This window comes from Carassius auratus, chromosome 20 (assembly GCF_003368295.1).
Source record: "Carassius auratus strain Wakin chromosome 20, ASM336829v1, whole genome shotgun sequence".
Taxonomy (NCBI): domain Eukaryota; kingdom Metazoa; phylum Chordata; class Actinopteri; order Cypriniformes; family Cyprinidae; genus Carassius; species Carassius auratus.
The window spans coordinates 28,478,714-28,494,079 of NC_039262.1; the positions used below are offsets into that span (position 1 = coordinate 28,478,714).

Consider the following 15,366-nt stretch of genomic DNA (forward strand, 5'->3'; position numbering starts at 1 on the left):
TTGTGCAAAAATTATTTGGTTATGCAAACCGATTGTTGCAGCAACTGTCCAGGCGGCTGGTCTCAGACGATCTCGAAGATGCTGGATGTGGAGGTCCTGGGCTGGTGAGGTTACATGTGGTCTGCGGATGTGAGATCGGTTTAATGTACTACCAAATTATCTGAAACACATTTGGAGATGGCTTATGGTACAGAAACGAACACTCAATTCACAGGCAACAGCTCTGGTGGACATGTAGTCCACCATGCAGTCAGCATGCCAATTGCACGCTCCCTCAAAACTTGTGACATCTGTAGCATTGTGTTGTATGATAAAACGGCACATTTTAAAGTGACTTTTTATTGTGGCCAGCCTAAGGCACACCTGTGCAATAATCATGCTATCGTATCAGCATCTTGATATGCCACACCTGTGAGGTGGATGATTATCTCTGCAAAGGAGAAGTGTTTACTAATACAGATTAAGGCCCCATCCCCACGGAGACACATTTCGTGATTTCTTTGATCAATTTTGCGATCGTGACACACACCTATATGCTTTTACAGTCATGAATGCATTCAGGATTAATTTGAAAGATATTTCCAAAAGAAAACCAATCACCAAGCATTATCAAAAAGTTGTAACATCTCTAGAACAGACATAAGTCAAAAGTATCACTATAGTAAAGATGTAACAAAATGTATAGACTTATGGCAAAAAATAAATAAATAATAAAAGAAAATTAATCCCGTGTACAGGGACTTTTTTTTCTTTTTTGCCATGCATTGTTCATAGAGCTCATTAATTGTAGCGGTGCCTCAGGTGTTTGCAGTGTGTACAGGGCCGCGGGAAGTAATTTTGAACAGGGGGTGCTGTGAATTTTTTTTTTTTTTTACAAAAAACCTATGAGCCTATAGGCCTATTTAAAATACATTTTAAAAATATATACATTGAGATTTACTACTTTATTGTCATATACACTTCAGTGCACAGCCAGCCAGGGTCTGAAACACACAGACATCAGTTCTCAGATATGCGCAATGCGCTATTAATCTGAAGCAGAATCAGAATCAAAAATAATAGTTTAAATAATAGTTTAATAATCGAAAAAAATGAAATAATTACTTTCATTACAATTTCAGATAGCCTATACATACATGCAACTCATTTAGATACAACAAATAATATTACAACAAAATATAATATTAATCAAACTTCACAATAACGCTAAAACAATGCAATCGATTTGGTCAGCTGGCTTGAGTCACTGCACGTTTATGTCACACGCAACTCTATTAACTCCAAAATCTTTTTACGCACACCACAAGGAAATAATCTCACAGTTCTCCACATCCATTACGCAAAGAACACACGCACAGTATAAAGCTTTCTGTCTCCATCTCCAACCTTTTTACACAAACCACAAGGAATCTCCGACTATTTAATAGGGCTGGGTAAAAAATAGATTTTTCTATTAATCGTTTTTTAAAATGTGGTCGATTCAAAATCGATTCTCAAAGGCCATGAATCAATTTATTTTCCGTATTTATTTCCGCATACATTGAACGTAAGATTAGCGTTAATCTAATTACAAATCTCCTCCACTAGATGTCACCCTCTTATCTGCCTTGTGCGATGTTACCAACGAACCTGTCATTCATTCATTCAGTTTAAAGCAGTGGTTCCATTTTCTGCAATGTGCGTCAGGTCATGCTCCCGTTCGCGTCTTACAGACTGCATCTTAAAGCCTCTTATACTTTCTGCGTCCTCGAGTCCACTATGGACCGCTATGCAGGCTTGATGTAAACATCGCCATCGGAGAGTGTGTACCGAGTCTGAGCAGACAACCGCGCGGACAGGTGCGCGTGGTCAGTTGTCTTCAAAAGCACAATTGCACATGTTCAGGCAGTGTGAAGAATCCCATTGCCAATCGAACTAATCGTGCCGGGCTCGGGCTTGTGCGGTAAATGAGCGGTCATATAATGTTTCGATTAGCGCGAGAAAGATGCGAAAATGTATGCTGAGTAGTTGAAACGGAGGCTTGCTTCTGACGATTACGTTTTGGTAGCACCAGCAACTAAAGCAAAGTCTGAGGTTTGGAAAAGTTTTGACCTTGTTTATAATGACAATAATGAGTGAATAATGACGCACCATCAGTGAGCGCAGGAGCGCGCTGAAGCCATCTACAGTGGATTCAGTGATTTTCCTCCACATAAACACTTAAGCCTTACCTAATCTTGGTGAGTAAATGTTTTTCAAATAATAACTAAATATTACTTGAGTCTTAAATGCATAATGTAGACAGAGTAGGCTATATAAGCTAATATTGGCATTATTATTTTATTATGTCAGCTGCTATGGCGAAGCAAATTCGGCGGAGCCTTTATCTTAATTCATTTCGTTATTGCCAAATACCCATCTTAATTTATAATTTATCTTAATTAAATTTTTTAAGAAAGACTTGTTTTTATTGGTGCGTTGGCCTATTTATATGCTAAATGAGCCTATACCTTAGGGCTATTTATAGAGTGCTGAGATGTTACGATGTTACAGAGGACTTATTTTATTTCTTTGTTCAAACTTCAAAGTGGCCTATTACGTTAGTCATGTATAAATTATGTTAAATTATGTATAAATGACTCATTCCTGACAAAAGGCAGAGCTGTGTGCTGCGCACATTTGAATACTGTCGGGTTGTAAATGGGTTCGGGCTCTTAAAAAGCTGTCAATCAAAATGTACGTGTCGGCTCGGGACGTGTCGGGCTTATATTTTAAGGCCCGATTACATCTCTAATAGAAAATAGAATCGAAAATCGAAATCGAATCGAGGATCGAAATAGAATCGATTTGAGAGCTTGTGAATCGAAATCGAATCGATCTGGAACATCTGAATCGATACCCAGCCCTACTATTTAAACGTTATTTAACAGTTCTCCACAACCATTACACAAAGAACACACGAACGAAATAATACTCTCCATCTCCATCCCCACCACCTTAAAAAAATACTATAGTGTACTACTTACAATTGCTTGGCTAGTCAAAGCTGATCCCACACTTGTTGCCAAAAAAAATAAATGTTACAAGCGCGTTACAAATATTTTAATAGGGCTACATTTTTTTTTATCTCCCTCTCGTCACTAGGGGGTGCTGCAGCACCCCCAGCACCCCCACTTCCCGCGGCCATGAGTGTGTATACAGTATTTGTATGCAGTCAGCAGCGAGAGTGCATAAATATAATATGAAAGCACATTAAAATATTGCACGAGTGCGAATCACTCTGTTCACACGCAGATTTCCTTTGCGCTGTCACAAAACCAGACGAGCTTGCTCCGATACATGCTGCTCTGCGCAGAGAGAGTGTGCGCACCTAAAACGTGTCTCCTTTCACTTAAACTGCATCCTGTGCGAGAAGGGTCTGGCTGCAGACTTGCACTTGCACTCTCAGACTTGCATTCTCAGACTTGCACTCTCAGACACTTGTGCTTCCGCTAGCGACGTCACTTGCAGTCTTTTTTTTTTCTATTTATTTATAAGTTTTTCTTTGAATCACTCAACATTTTACAACAGTAGCCAGGTTGTGAAGACAAGAAAAAAGAAACTAAATTACAATGTCACTTGCAAGTCGCTACTTGCACTCTCCGCTACCTGTGACGTCACTTGCAATCAACACAAATCGTGCATGTTTCCAATGGAGACAAGACGCTGTGGTGGTGATTAAACTATTAAAACTAAAGTAGTAGGCCTACTACTATACACAAAGTCTTTCGTTAAGCGTTTTCCTCCTTTAGAAAAAAACAAACACTTAATATGGCATAATGTATTAGGATACGTTAAGTTCAATTACAAGACCAAATTCGATATAGTTATTATTTAATGTACAACAAGGCAAGCAGATGGCTATGGACACAATGTGGCCTAATAACAGACTAAGATGATAAAGACAATTTAGTAGGCATAGTCTATATGTCTTGTTGTTGACTCAACATATATAGAGACCAGCAAATATGAACGTGCATTATGAAATGCATTAAGTGATTTTAAAAGGATCAGCTCCGTACAGGCAAGCAGACGAGTACAGAACGCAGTGCGTTAAATTGTACATTAAACGTTTTCCTCCTTTAGAAAATCATTATATATAAAACACATAATGTAGCTTAATGGACAAAGACAGTGATATAAACGAGTTGTAGACAGTTTATTCTATATGGAAAAAAGCTTAACGCACTTGCAGTCTTTATTTTTTATTTTATTGAAATTATTGAATTTTTTAAACTTTTTGTTTGAATTTCCCAACATTTTATTACAGTAGTCAGCAGGTGAAGACAAGAAAAAATAAACTAAATTACAATGTCACTTGCAATTGCTACCTGCACTCTCTGCTACCTGCAACACTTGCAATCGACACAAATCGTGCATGTTGCCAATGGAGACAAGAAGCTGTGGTGGTGAATAAACGCAAAGCATTTTTCCATATAGAATAAATATTTTCTCTCGCCTCTGTCCTACCCCCAGGTTCCCACAGGTCCCCGTGAGCGGTGGGGACCAGGCCTGGACCAGGCCTGGACCAGGCCTGGGCAATATTTTATATTTTACATCCGTGAGGGGCTGGTGCGCTGTTTTGTGTTTATTTGTGATTATTAAAGTTTCTGTTTGATTGTGCGCCGGTTCCCGCCTCCTTCTTCCAGATGAATATGGAGATTTTATCATTACAAGCAGTATATGGTATATGTGCTTTTACTCAAGGATGGTTTTCAGGAATTTGAACTCTTTACACCTCTGGCTATGTTATAGTTTCTGTTACTGTTTTCAACAAGATTTTCAAATGGAGATGAAGTATTGTTCTTTAATTCAAAGAGTTAAACTATGATCCAGGAAAGTCTAGTACCAGGACATGCAAGACTGCCAATGAGCTTTTGTGTGACAGAGATATGAGATTAAGCAATAGAATAGTAAGAGACCCTAAATTCCTCAGATGGGAGGACATTGATTACCCTGAGCCGTGCAGCCTAAGTGCCTGATTATAAGAGTTTATTTTCTTCCAAGTAAGACTGCAGCTATAGGGCAATGACATTTTCTAAAACTTTTATGAGAAATAATAAAATATCAAATAACAATAACAAACTAGAATTAAAAGTTAGTGAACTAACTTTGATGTTGGCTTGGCCATCTTGGCCATGGAGCAAAAGAGCCAAAGTACTTGTGTGCCCAACATTGAGTTGCCCCGCTGCAAAATTAATACACATAATAATGCCATAAAAAAATACACCTGCAACAGTCTTTTTCCATGCTCCCTTGCTGTTTTCTCTTTTTAATAAAAAGCCTGGGCTATGATAACAGCTATGACAGGGTTGTCTAGCTGGATGTGAAATAAGTCATGCCTATTTTTCTCGTGTATGTATTTCACAGTCCTGCCACCGTCGTGTTGTGGGCAACGACACACAAGATTACTGAAACAATGCATTTTAAATCAAGGAGATCATAAGGGGTCCAAGCACAATGGTTTGTATAGATGATGCAGTTACACACTGTTTAAAATTGTTTAATTTGTACTGTATGTTCATTCTATTTATTTATTTGTGCTATTTACATAATGTTTACATTTTTTTAAGTTTGTTTTTGTTAATGTAAAATAGCACTGCATAGTCTTCACTGTAAGATAAAATACACAATCAAACCAAAATGTATTCAGACACCTTCAACATTTCTCACATAATCACAGTTTATTTGCTGTAGTTTAGAAACTGGTAATAATATATGACAATAACTCAGAACAAATTCATCTTGATAATTTCGGATAACTTTGATAAAAAGATATGTAATGGAATCAACCAAAACTTCAGACTGTCAGTATGACAATATTTACACAACTATCAATACTTTGTTGAACAGTTACCAAGCAAGAAATGCTTCATTTGGTTCAGTCTGTGGTGTGAAAAGGTTGCATTAACAATTAAAGAAAGAAACACTTAAGCAAAACATGGGCAGGTCCTTAATTATTATTTTTTTAAATCAATTTCACTGGTAGCCTACTGTATGAAGAATTAGTGGGTATAATATTTCACAGATCAATATTTTGCCATACTCACTTAACTAGTGGCCTGCACCCACTAGTAAAACAATTCTATCTTATTTTTGGATTGACTTTGGATAAATTCTTGTACTACAAGGTAATTCAGTCAAGAGCAGTGAGTGATTTACTTTCATTTTCATACATTAAAGACACTGACAGCAGAGCTAGTAAATTAGGCGCGGTCCCTTTAAGAGACAAACGCATCCATTATGATGATATACATCCGATTTTTTTTTTTGCAAATCTTTACTTTCACTTAAGACATAACCACATACTTATTCGAACACACTTTCCAACACGGGTATTTCGACATATTTTGTATGTATTTGTTGTTGGTACAAAAGCAAGAAGACTTTGAGACGCGTCTCTGCTTGCTCCCTGAACAACACCGCGCTGCTGAATTGAGCTCTTTTGCTTTTCGCTCTTTTTTCTGTTTATTTAAACTGCGATTTGAATTTGTTCGTTCAGGTCCAGGAGGAAGTGAACGTCCTGAACGACAGCTCTGTTCAGTGTTGCTGTCCCTGTCCGCGATACGCGCGGCTCTCTCTCGTGCACACGCGCCATCAGCTGCTCAGTTCAGTTTCTCGCAGCGCGGGGCTGAAGCCAACTTGATGTGTTGAATGCTCGGAGCACGTTATAAAACGTATTCTTAAAATACACATTTCTGTTTTAATAAATGGTCATATTAAATCATAGCATAACACATAAGTAGGTACAAAAATAATCAGTGATGCATGCGACCCTTTTGGTCTCAGTGTAGCTCCCTGCTTTACCATGTTATGCAACGCTGAGCAATTGCTGCGACGTTAAGCCTGACAGAGAAATCTCACAAGCACATATAAACACTCATTTTCATATGTGTAATATATTCTTCTAATTGTTTTGTGCCGTTTCGCTGCAGTGTTTTAATGTGAAAGGCTGTAAATGTGTACTTCAAGTGTTCAGAGAAATAAATCGCGAGCTCATCTGTGACGTTCAGCATGATGATTCAGTTAGAAACCAGCTAAGACCAGCGTGACAGTGGCCAAAACTACTTTAAAACCATATAATATATTATTCTAATTGTTTTGTGCCGTTTCGCTGCAGTGTTTTAATGTGAAAGGCTGTAAATTCTCTGTGGACTTCAAGTGTTCAGAGAAATACATCGCCAGCTCGCGAGCAGTTGGCTGCCGCGAATATATAATGTTATTACTTTAAACAGTTCAGAAACATCTGAATTTAGCTCTTGGTGTGTTCTAACGTGTGGATTGCGTGTAATCGCGTTTTTAAAAGGTCTTAAATAAGAATGAATTCGCTAGTTCTCGGCTCCGTGTAGACAGCCTGGGCTGAGCAGCAGTATTTTTAACCAGTTTAAAAGTGAAACGAAACCCGACTCCGCCCCTAAATGTCATTGCAACTGTAGGGGCGCAATTTTTCTCAGACAATGTAAGTCCATGGGGAATGAATTTAAAAATTAATTTAAAAAAAACTTTAAGTCTGATCACTCTGAAAATATATAGCACACACCACCGCTCTATCCCGCAGGTGTCTGCCGAGTTTGGGGCTTGTGGCTTTAAAGCCCTAGGAGGAGTAGCGTACAGAATTTCTGTCAGAAAAATAATAATAAGAAAAAAAAGAAGAAGTTTAAATAGCATAACAGTATGTTGGCTTGTTGCCAAGCCAACATAATAACAAAAATTCCAGGGTCTGATTGAGGATCATGAAGAGTTTGAGTCAGCAGCAATTTCAAGATAATATGAAAGAAGGCTGTATTGTACACATACTATAGGAAATGAGCTCTGTGATAGATGCTGAGCTGGAGTGCTGTAAGATCCTTACCTTCTTCACACAGGTTGAGTTTTGAAAGATTCATCCCATCATAGCCCTCCTCATAGAATGAGCTGTTATCCCTGTCCTCATTGGTGGTCAGATACATTGTCTTGTTCTCCATTCAAAACCCACTGGCAAAATGACAAACAAAAGGTACAAAACGTAGCTGATGAATTGAAAGACAGGGCAAGCTGTGACCAAAAGTTTTATTAGTCATATTTATACAATTACCTTTACAATATTTAGTTAGATTTATACAGATTTTTAGATTTTAACAAATAATCTGGTAATATGTACACTTCAAGTGTACTGTTTGACTTTCTCATAAATAACAACACCCTACAATGTAAATGGAAACAACTGGAAAGAGTTTATTAATATACACTTGTCATTGGCATTATCATTCAAACTATCGCTGTTTTCTTTTCTTCTCTCCTCTCTCTCGCTCCAGTTTTTGAAAAGTTCATCAAACAACCGAGGTAAGAATATTTCATCAAGCACGGTGAGTAATGGCTTCTCCTGCTATTGTTATTTGCACCTCTTGCCACATGTACAGTTTATCTATCTCTGTCACAGATGAGGGATTCACATGTGATAAATGCAGGGAAATAGTAAGGCTGACAGAGAAGATTTCAGAATTAGAGACACACATCCAAACTTTAATTGAGGACAGTAAGAATGTTAGGGCTCTAGATACGGCTTTGGATGCGTCTAGCTCAGGGATTCCTGTACATTCCTCGGTTCCGGCAACAGAGCCCCTGCAGCAGGGCAACTGGGTGACAGTGAGGCAGCGTAGTCGTGGGTCAAAACCCCCGCTCTTCTGTTCCGATCAAAACATTAAACAGGTTCTCCCCACTCAGTGATGCACCCACTGAGAAACCTGATGAAAGTGCTCTAGTTATTGGCGATTCTTTTGTACGGAATGTTAATATACAGATATCAGCCACCATAGTCAAATGTTTACCGGGAGCCAGAGCACCTGACATCTTGGCAAATTTAAAAGTGCTGGCTAATGCTAAACGTAAATACAGTAAGATTGTTATTCATGCCGGCACTAATGATGTTCGACTTCGCCAGTCAAAGATCTCTAAAAATAACATGTGTGAGCTTGCAAGCATGATGACAGACACTGTAATATGCTCTGGTCCCCTCCCTGCTTACTGTGGTGACGAAATGCATAGCAGATTGTCATCACTCAATGGCTGGATGTCTAAGTGGTGCCCACAGAATAACATAGGTTTCATAGACAATTGGACAAGCTTTTGGGGCAGACCTGACCTGTTGAAGAGAGATGGTCTTCATCCCTCCTGGGGTGGCACCACTCTTCTCTCTAGAAATATGGCAAATAGTCTAGTGTTTATACTTGACTAACTGGGGCCCAGGTTAGGAAGCAGACAGACTGGCTAAACCGACCGTCTGCTAGCTGCCTCCCATCACAGAGGTCAGTTAATTCTCAGTAGACTCTTTCACCTAGATATCACACTATAGAGACTGTGTCTGTTAATACAAAAAAAAAACGTCCAAACCAAGTTAAGATTAACAATTTAATTTGTTTTTAATAAAAAACAGATGCAATATGGATAAACAAATGATAAAGCTTGGCTCATTGAATATCAGATCCCTTTCTACGAAAACACTTTTTGTAAATAATATGATCACTGATCATAATCTAGATGTGCTCTGTTTGACAGAAACCTGTCTAAAACCTGATGATTACATTATTTTAAATGAGTCAACCCCCCAAAATTACTGTTATGAACATGAGCCGTGTCTAAAAGGCAAAGGACCTGCTCTTATTATCTGATCGTGGTTGTGTCTCTCTGAAAGTTTTATTGGATCTTAGTGCTGCGTTTGACAAAATTGATCACAACATTCTTTTTGAATGACTTGAACACTTTGTTGGCATTAATGAAAGTGCATTAGCATGGTTTAAATCGTACTTATATGACCGCCATCAGTTCATAGCAGTGAATGAAGATGTATCATATCGATCACAAGTGCAGTATGGAGTACCTCAAGGTTCAGCACTAGGGCCGCTACTCTTCACGCTTTATAAGTTACCCTTGGGAGATGTCATCAGGAAACATGGTGTAAGCTTTCACTGTTATGCTGATGATACTCAGCTCTTTATTTCTTCACGGCCCGGTGAAACACACCGATTTGAAAAACTAATGGAATGCATAGTCGATATAAAAACTGAATGATGAGTAATGTCTTACTGCTAAATTCAGAAAAAACAGAGGTGTTAATTATAGGGCCTAAAAACTCTGCATGTAATAACCTAGAACACTGTCTAAAGGGGGTCGCACACCGGACGAGAAGCGCAGCGCCGCGTCGCGTCGCGCCACGTCTTTAAAATTCGAACACATTATTCTCTATGTGAGTACACACACCGGCGGCGCCATTCGGCGTCTGTCCGCGGCGCCCAGCTACGACTCAGAACGCTGTTCAAATTTCTGCCGCGCCACAGAGCGCCATCCGCATAGTTTTATATTAAAAAACCCAAATGTTATAAACTGAAACTGAAATTAAAGTACAGCACACTTGTTTCATTCAAATAAAACATTACAAAGTGTTTGGTTACGTTTTCAGCAGCACAGTTGCCTAGACAACAGATACAACAAAACAATAACAGACTTATTATAATAACACAGATTCTTTTCATTAATTAACGTTAGCAACTCAGCTTTTATATATTTAAAATTAAAATAATAGATGAAGTTAAAACTCTCCCATCTTGCTGCGAAATTGAGCTCACGCATTTAGAATGTGCGCGTCCAGTGTGCGATACCTCGAGTTGTCCTACATGTGGCGCGACGCGACGCGGCGCGTCTCGTCCGGTGTGCGACCGCCTTAAGACTTGATGGCTGCCCTGTCAATTCTTCGTCATCAGTTAGGAACCTAGGTGTGCTATTTGATCGCAATCTTTGTTTAGAAAGCCACGTTTCTAGCATTTGTAAAACAGCATTTTTCCATCTCAAAAATATATCAAAATTACGGCCTATGCTCTCAATGTCAAATGCAGAAATGTTAATCCATGCATTTATGACCTCAAGGTTAGCTTATTTTAATGCTTTATTGTGTGGTTGTTCTGCACGTTTAGTAAACAAACTACAGCTAGTCCAAAATGTAGCAAAAACAATCTCTCACTGCTCCTGCTCCTGCACCTCTCACTGCTCCTGTCCTCTCACTGCTCCTGCTCCTGCACCTCTCACTGCTCCTGCTCCTCTCACTGATCCTGCTCCTCTCACTGCTCCTGCTCCTCTCACTACTCCTGCACCTCTCACTGCTCCTGATCCTCTCACTGCTCCTGCACCTCTCACTGCTCCTGCTCCTCTCACTGCTCATGCTCCTCTCACTGCTCCTGCACCTCTCACTGCTCCTGATCCTCTCACTGCTCCTGATCCTCTCACTGCTCCTGATCCTCTCACTGCTCCTGCACCTCTCACTGCTCCTGCTCCTCTCACTGCTCATGCTCCTCTCACTGCTCCTGCTCCTCTCACTGCTCATGCTCCTCTCACTGCTCCTCTCACTGCTCCTGCTCCTCTCACTGCTCCTGCACCTCTCACTGCTCCTGATCCTCTCACTGCTCCTGATCCTCTCACTGCTCCTGCTCCTCTCACTAATCCTGCATCTCTCACTGCTCATGCTCCTCTCACTGCTCCTGCTCCTCTCACTTTTCCTGCACCTCTCACTGCTCCTGATCCTCTCACTGCTCCTGCTCCTCTCACTGCTCCTGATCCTCTCACTGCTCCTGATCCTCTCACTGCTCCTGCTCCTCTCACTGCTCCTGATCCTCTCACTGCTCCTGATCCTCTCACTGCTCCTGCTCCTCTCACTGCTCCTGCTCCTCTCACTGCTCCTGATCCTCTCACTGCTCCTGCATCTCTCACTGCTCATGCTCCTCTCACTGCTCCTCTCACTGCTCCTGCACCTCTCACTGCTCCTGATCCTCTCACTGCTCCTGCTCCTCTCACTGCTCCTGATCCTCTCACTGTTCCTGCACCTCTCACTGCTCCTGCTCCTCTCACTGCTCCTGCTCCTCTCACTGCTCCTGCTCCTCTCACTGCTCCTGTTCCTCTCACTGCTCGTGCTCCTCTCACTGCTCCTGCTCCTCTCACTAATCCTGCATCTCTCACTGCTCATGCTCCTCTCACTGCTCCTGCTCCTCTCACTGCTCCTGATCCTCTCACTGCTCCTGCTCCTCTCACTGCTCCTGCTCCTCTCACTAATCCTGCATCTCTCACTGCTCATGCTCCTCTCACTGCTCCTGCTCCTCTCACTGCTCCTGCACCTCTCACTGCTCCTGATCCTCTCACTGCTCCTGCTCCTCTCACTGCTCCTGATCCTCTCACTGCTCCTGATCCTCTCACTGCTCCTGCTCCTCTCACTGCTCCTGCTCCTCTCACTAATCCTGCATCTCTCACTACTCATGCTCCTCTCACTGCTCCTGCTCCTCTCACTGCTCCTGATCTTCTCACTGCTCCTGATCCTCTCACTGCTCCTGATCCTCTCACTGCTCCTGCACCTCTCACTGCTCCTGATCCTCTCACTGCTCCTGCTCCTCTCACTGCTCCTGCTCCTGCTCCTCTCACTGCTCCTGCTCCTCTCACTGCTCCTGCTCCTCTCACTGCTCCTGCTCCTCTCACTGCACCTCTCACTGGGCCTGCTCTTCTCTCTGGGCCCCTTGCTCTTACTCTTCCTCGTCCATACATTACAGTGTTTGTCTTTTTCTGTTTCTGTTTCCAAAAATATCACTCTTCAAAATCCTCCTTTTATTGTGTAAGTGTCAATGTAATAGAAAAAAATAACCCCGCCATTGAGTCTAAGCCAGATTGGAATCAGTTGTGGTTGGCCCAATTTACACAACATAAATCAGCTAAAATAAATAGTTTTTTAACTGATATCATCGCGGAAGCAGAGGTTTTTATACTCTATCTAAGGTTTGGAACATTGTTTTTGCTATTGTGGGATGTTGTGTGTTAACATTTGTAAATACTACAAAAACGCTCCATCATTTTTTTGGGAGGTATAGCTTGTCTGTTCAGAAAATGTAAGCATTGTGGAAATGTGTTCAATGACTCCATATTGTGTGAAAACGACATGAAATGTGTGAATGGTATGGGCACAATAGACAGATGCTGTGCTTATTGTGTTTAGAGTTTTGAAAATGTGACAACTGCTTGGACAAATGCTTGTTAGCGACTGAAAAAAACTGTAATCTAATTTGTATATTATGACGTCACCATGGGCGACTACCTCGAATTTCATAATTTTCAGGAAATATTAGATATTGAATTGATGTTTGAACATATTTGCATGCTTGTGTGTGTGTGTTTTTTAATCCTCATTCCAAATTAGGAAGAGAGGAAGCCAACAATAAAACAGGAGAAAGTACTAAATTATTGCTATATTACTACACTATATAGTAGTAAAACACATGTGAACAGTAGCCTAATTTTTGATCAGTTCATCAGTAATATTCAGGAAATAATAGATATTGAATGGATGTTTGAACGAACTTATTTGCAAGGTTTTTTTTTTTTTTATTTGATTGTTTTTTTTTTTTTCTTTTAATTCTCATTCCAAATGATCAGAAAAAAAATTAGAAGTAGTACATTATTACTATATTACTGTGCCATAGTAAAATACATGTGCCTATTTTTTTTACCAGTTGACCAGCTATCTGCCCAATCAGGTATCTATGTGACACAGTTCGTAGTTCTTGAGAGTATAAAATCTAGATTAAAGATTAAAGATTTTAGGCTGCATTAATTAGGTAAACCGGAACCGGAAACACTTCACATAACACCGTACTTGCTACATCATTAGAAGAATGGCATCTACGCTAATATTAGTCTGTTTCTCTCTTATTCCGAGGTCACCGTAGCCACCAGATCCAGTCTGTGTCCAGATCAGAGGGTCACTGCAGTCACCCGGATCCAGTACGTATCCAGACCAGATGGTGGATCAGCACCTAGAAAAGACCTCTACATCCAAGGTTTTTTCTCCTTTCTGTCACTGATGGAGTTTCGGTTCCTTGCCGCCATCACCTCTGGCTTTCTTAGTTGGGGTCACTTCATCTACTAAAAAGACATTTATGCACAGCTCCGTGTCTTGCTTACCCCGATCCACAAAAGGAATTCTACCTGGAAGCTGGGTTCTCCAACCAATGTCTCAGTGCTGGCCTGTACCAACAGCATGATCAAGACAAGAAAGTAGTTGCCTATGCCAGCAAGACACTGCTTCCACCAGAGTGTAAGTTCTCAGACTGTGAAAAAGCTCTGCTCTGCACTGTATGGGCCATTCAGCGATTCTCCAATTACATTGGGGCACAGAAAGTTATCATAGAGACTTGCCACCAGCCAGTAATGTTCCTCAACAGCCAGCGAATCCGAGATGGCGTGGTCACCAATTCACGCATAGCCACATGGTTAATGGCTCTCCAAGGACGCAATGTTGAGGCACGGTATGCACAGAATCACAAGTCTGCACTGGGCAATGGCCTGGCCGCATGCCAAAACTGTTCTGATAACATATCTGCAGAAGAAATGGGCGTGCAAGAACCCCAACAGCAACAACCGACCTGTCACAGGTACTTTGAAGAGAATGCGTGTCAGGGCATGCTCACAGCCTACGTCGATGGATGCTCCTACAACCACGATGGCATCCTTAAGGCAGGTGCAGGAGTGCTGTGGGTCAACGACCAGCCGTGTTCCCCACAACACTTCAAGTTAGGTCCCCAGTCATCACAATATGCAGAAATAGCAGCCATTCTCATAACTCTGCAGATCGCATCAGCCCATGACATCAGAGAAATCCTCATCTGTACAGACTCTAACTATGCCAGACTCAGTTTTGTGTGCCACCTTACCGGCTGGAAACAGAATGGTTTCAAAACGGCAAACAACAAGCCAGTCAAACACCAACACCTGTTCCAAGAATGTGATAACATCACCGAAATGCACAATATGACTGTGTACTGGAAGAAGGTAAAAGGACACTCTAAGCTACCAGGGCTGGACAAAGACTTAAATGATAAAACCGACGCCCTCGCCAAAACAGGCGCACTACACGGGGAGGTGTGGTCACCCCCAGAACCCACACCCAGCCCCGATGTTGCAGTATTAACCCGCAGCAAACGACCTTCACCTGTGGCAGTGCCCGCCTCACAGTCGCTATCGCTAACTCCGTAGATCTCCAACAACGACATTGCGGATATGCAAGCCTCTGACACTGCCATAAAGACAATTCTTAACCACCTCTCTGACCCCTCCAACCACCCTATCACTGAAGCTGAGCTCAATGATGACTCGTGCCTCCGACGCCTGTATAACACCAGACACATGCTACGTGTGCAAGACGACATTCTGTGGTTTGCACCTGATGACAGCACATCGCCACGGCTCGTGGTGCCACGATGCCAAAAGGGGGTAATGCTAATGTACGCCCACGACACACCATGTGCTGGACACCACGGTGCCAGAGCCACGTATGACACACTG

The 15,366-nt window shown here is 41.4% G+C and overlaps 1 protein-coding gene across 3 annotated transcripts in view; it reads right to left on the minus strand.

The window, feature by feature from the left end:
• scara5 (scavenger receptor class A, member 5 (putative)) overlaps positions 1-15,366 on the minus strand; it is a 179,000-nt gene that overhangs the window by 134,952 nt on the left and 28,682 nt on the right. For all 3 annotated transcript variants that reach the window (XM_026195066.1, XM_026195068.1, XM_026195065.1), the window contains exon 2: positions 7,871-7,992. In XM_026195066.1, coding sequence (XP_026050851.1) covers positions 7,871-7,982 — 112 coding nt within the window. In that variant the 5' untranslated portion in view covers positions 7,983-7,992. The remainder of the gene's footprint in view (positions 1-7,870; positions 7,993-15,366) is intronic.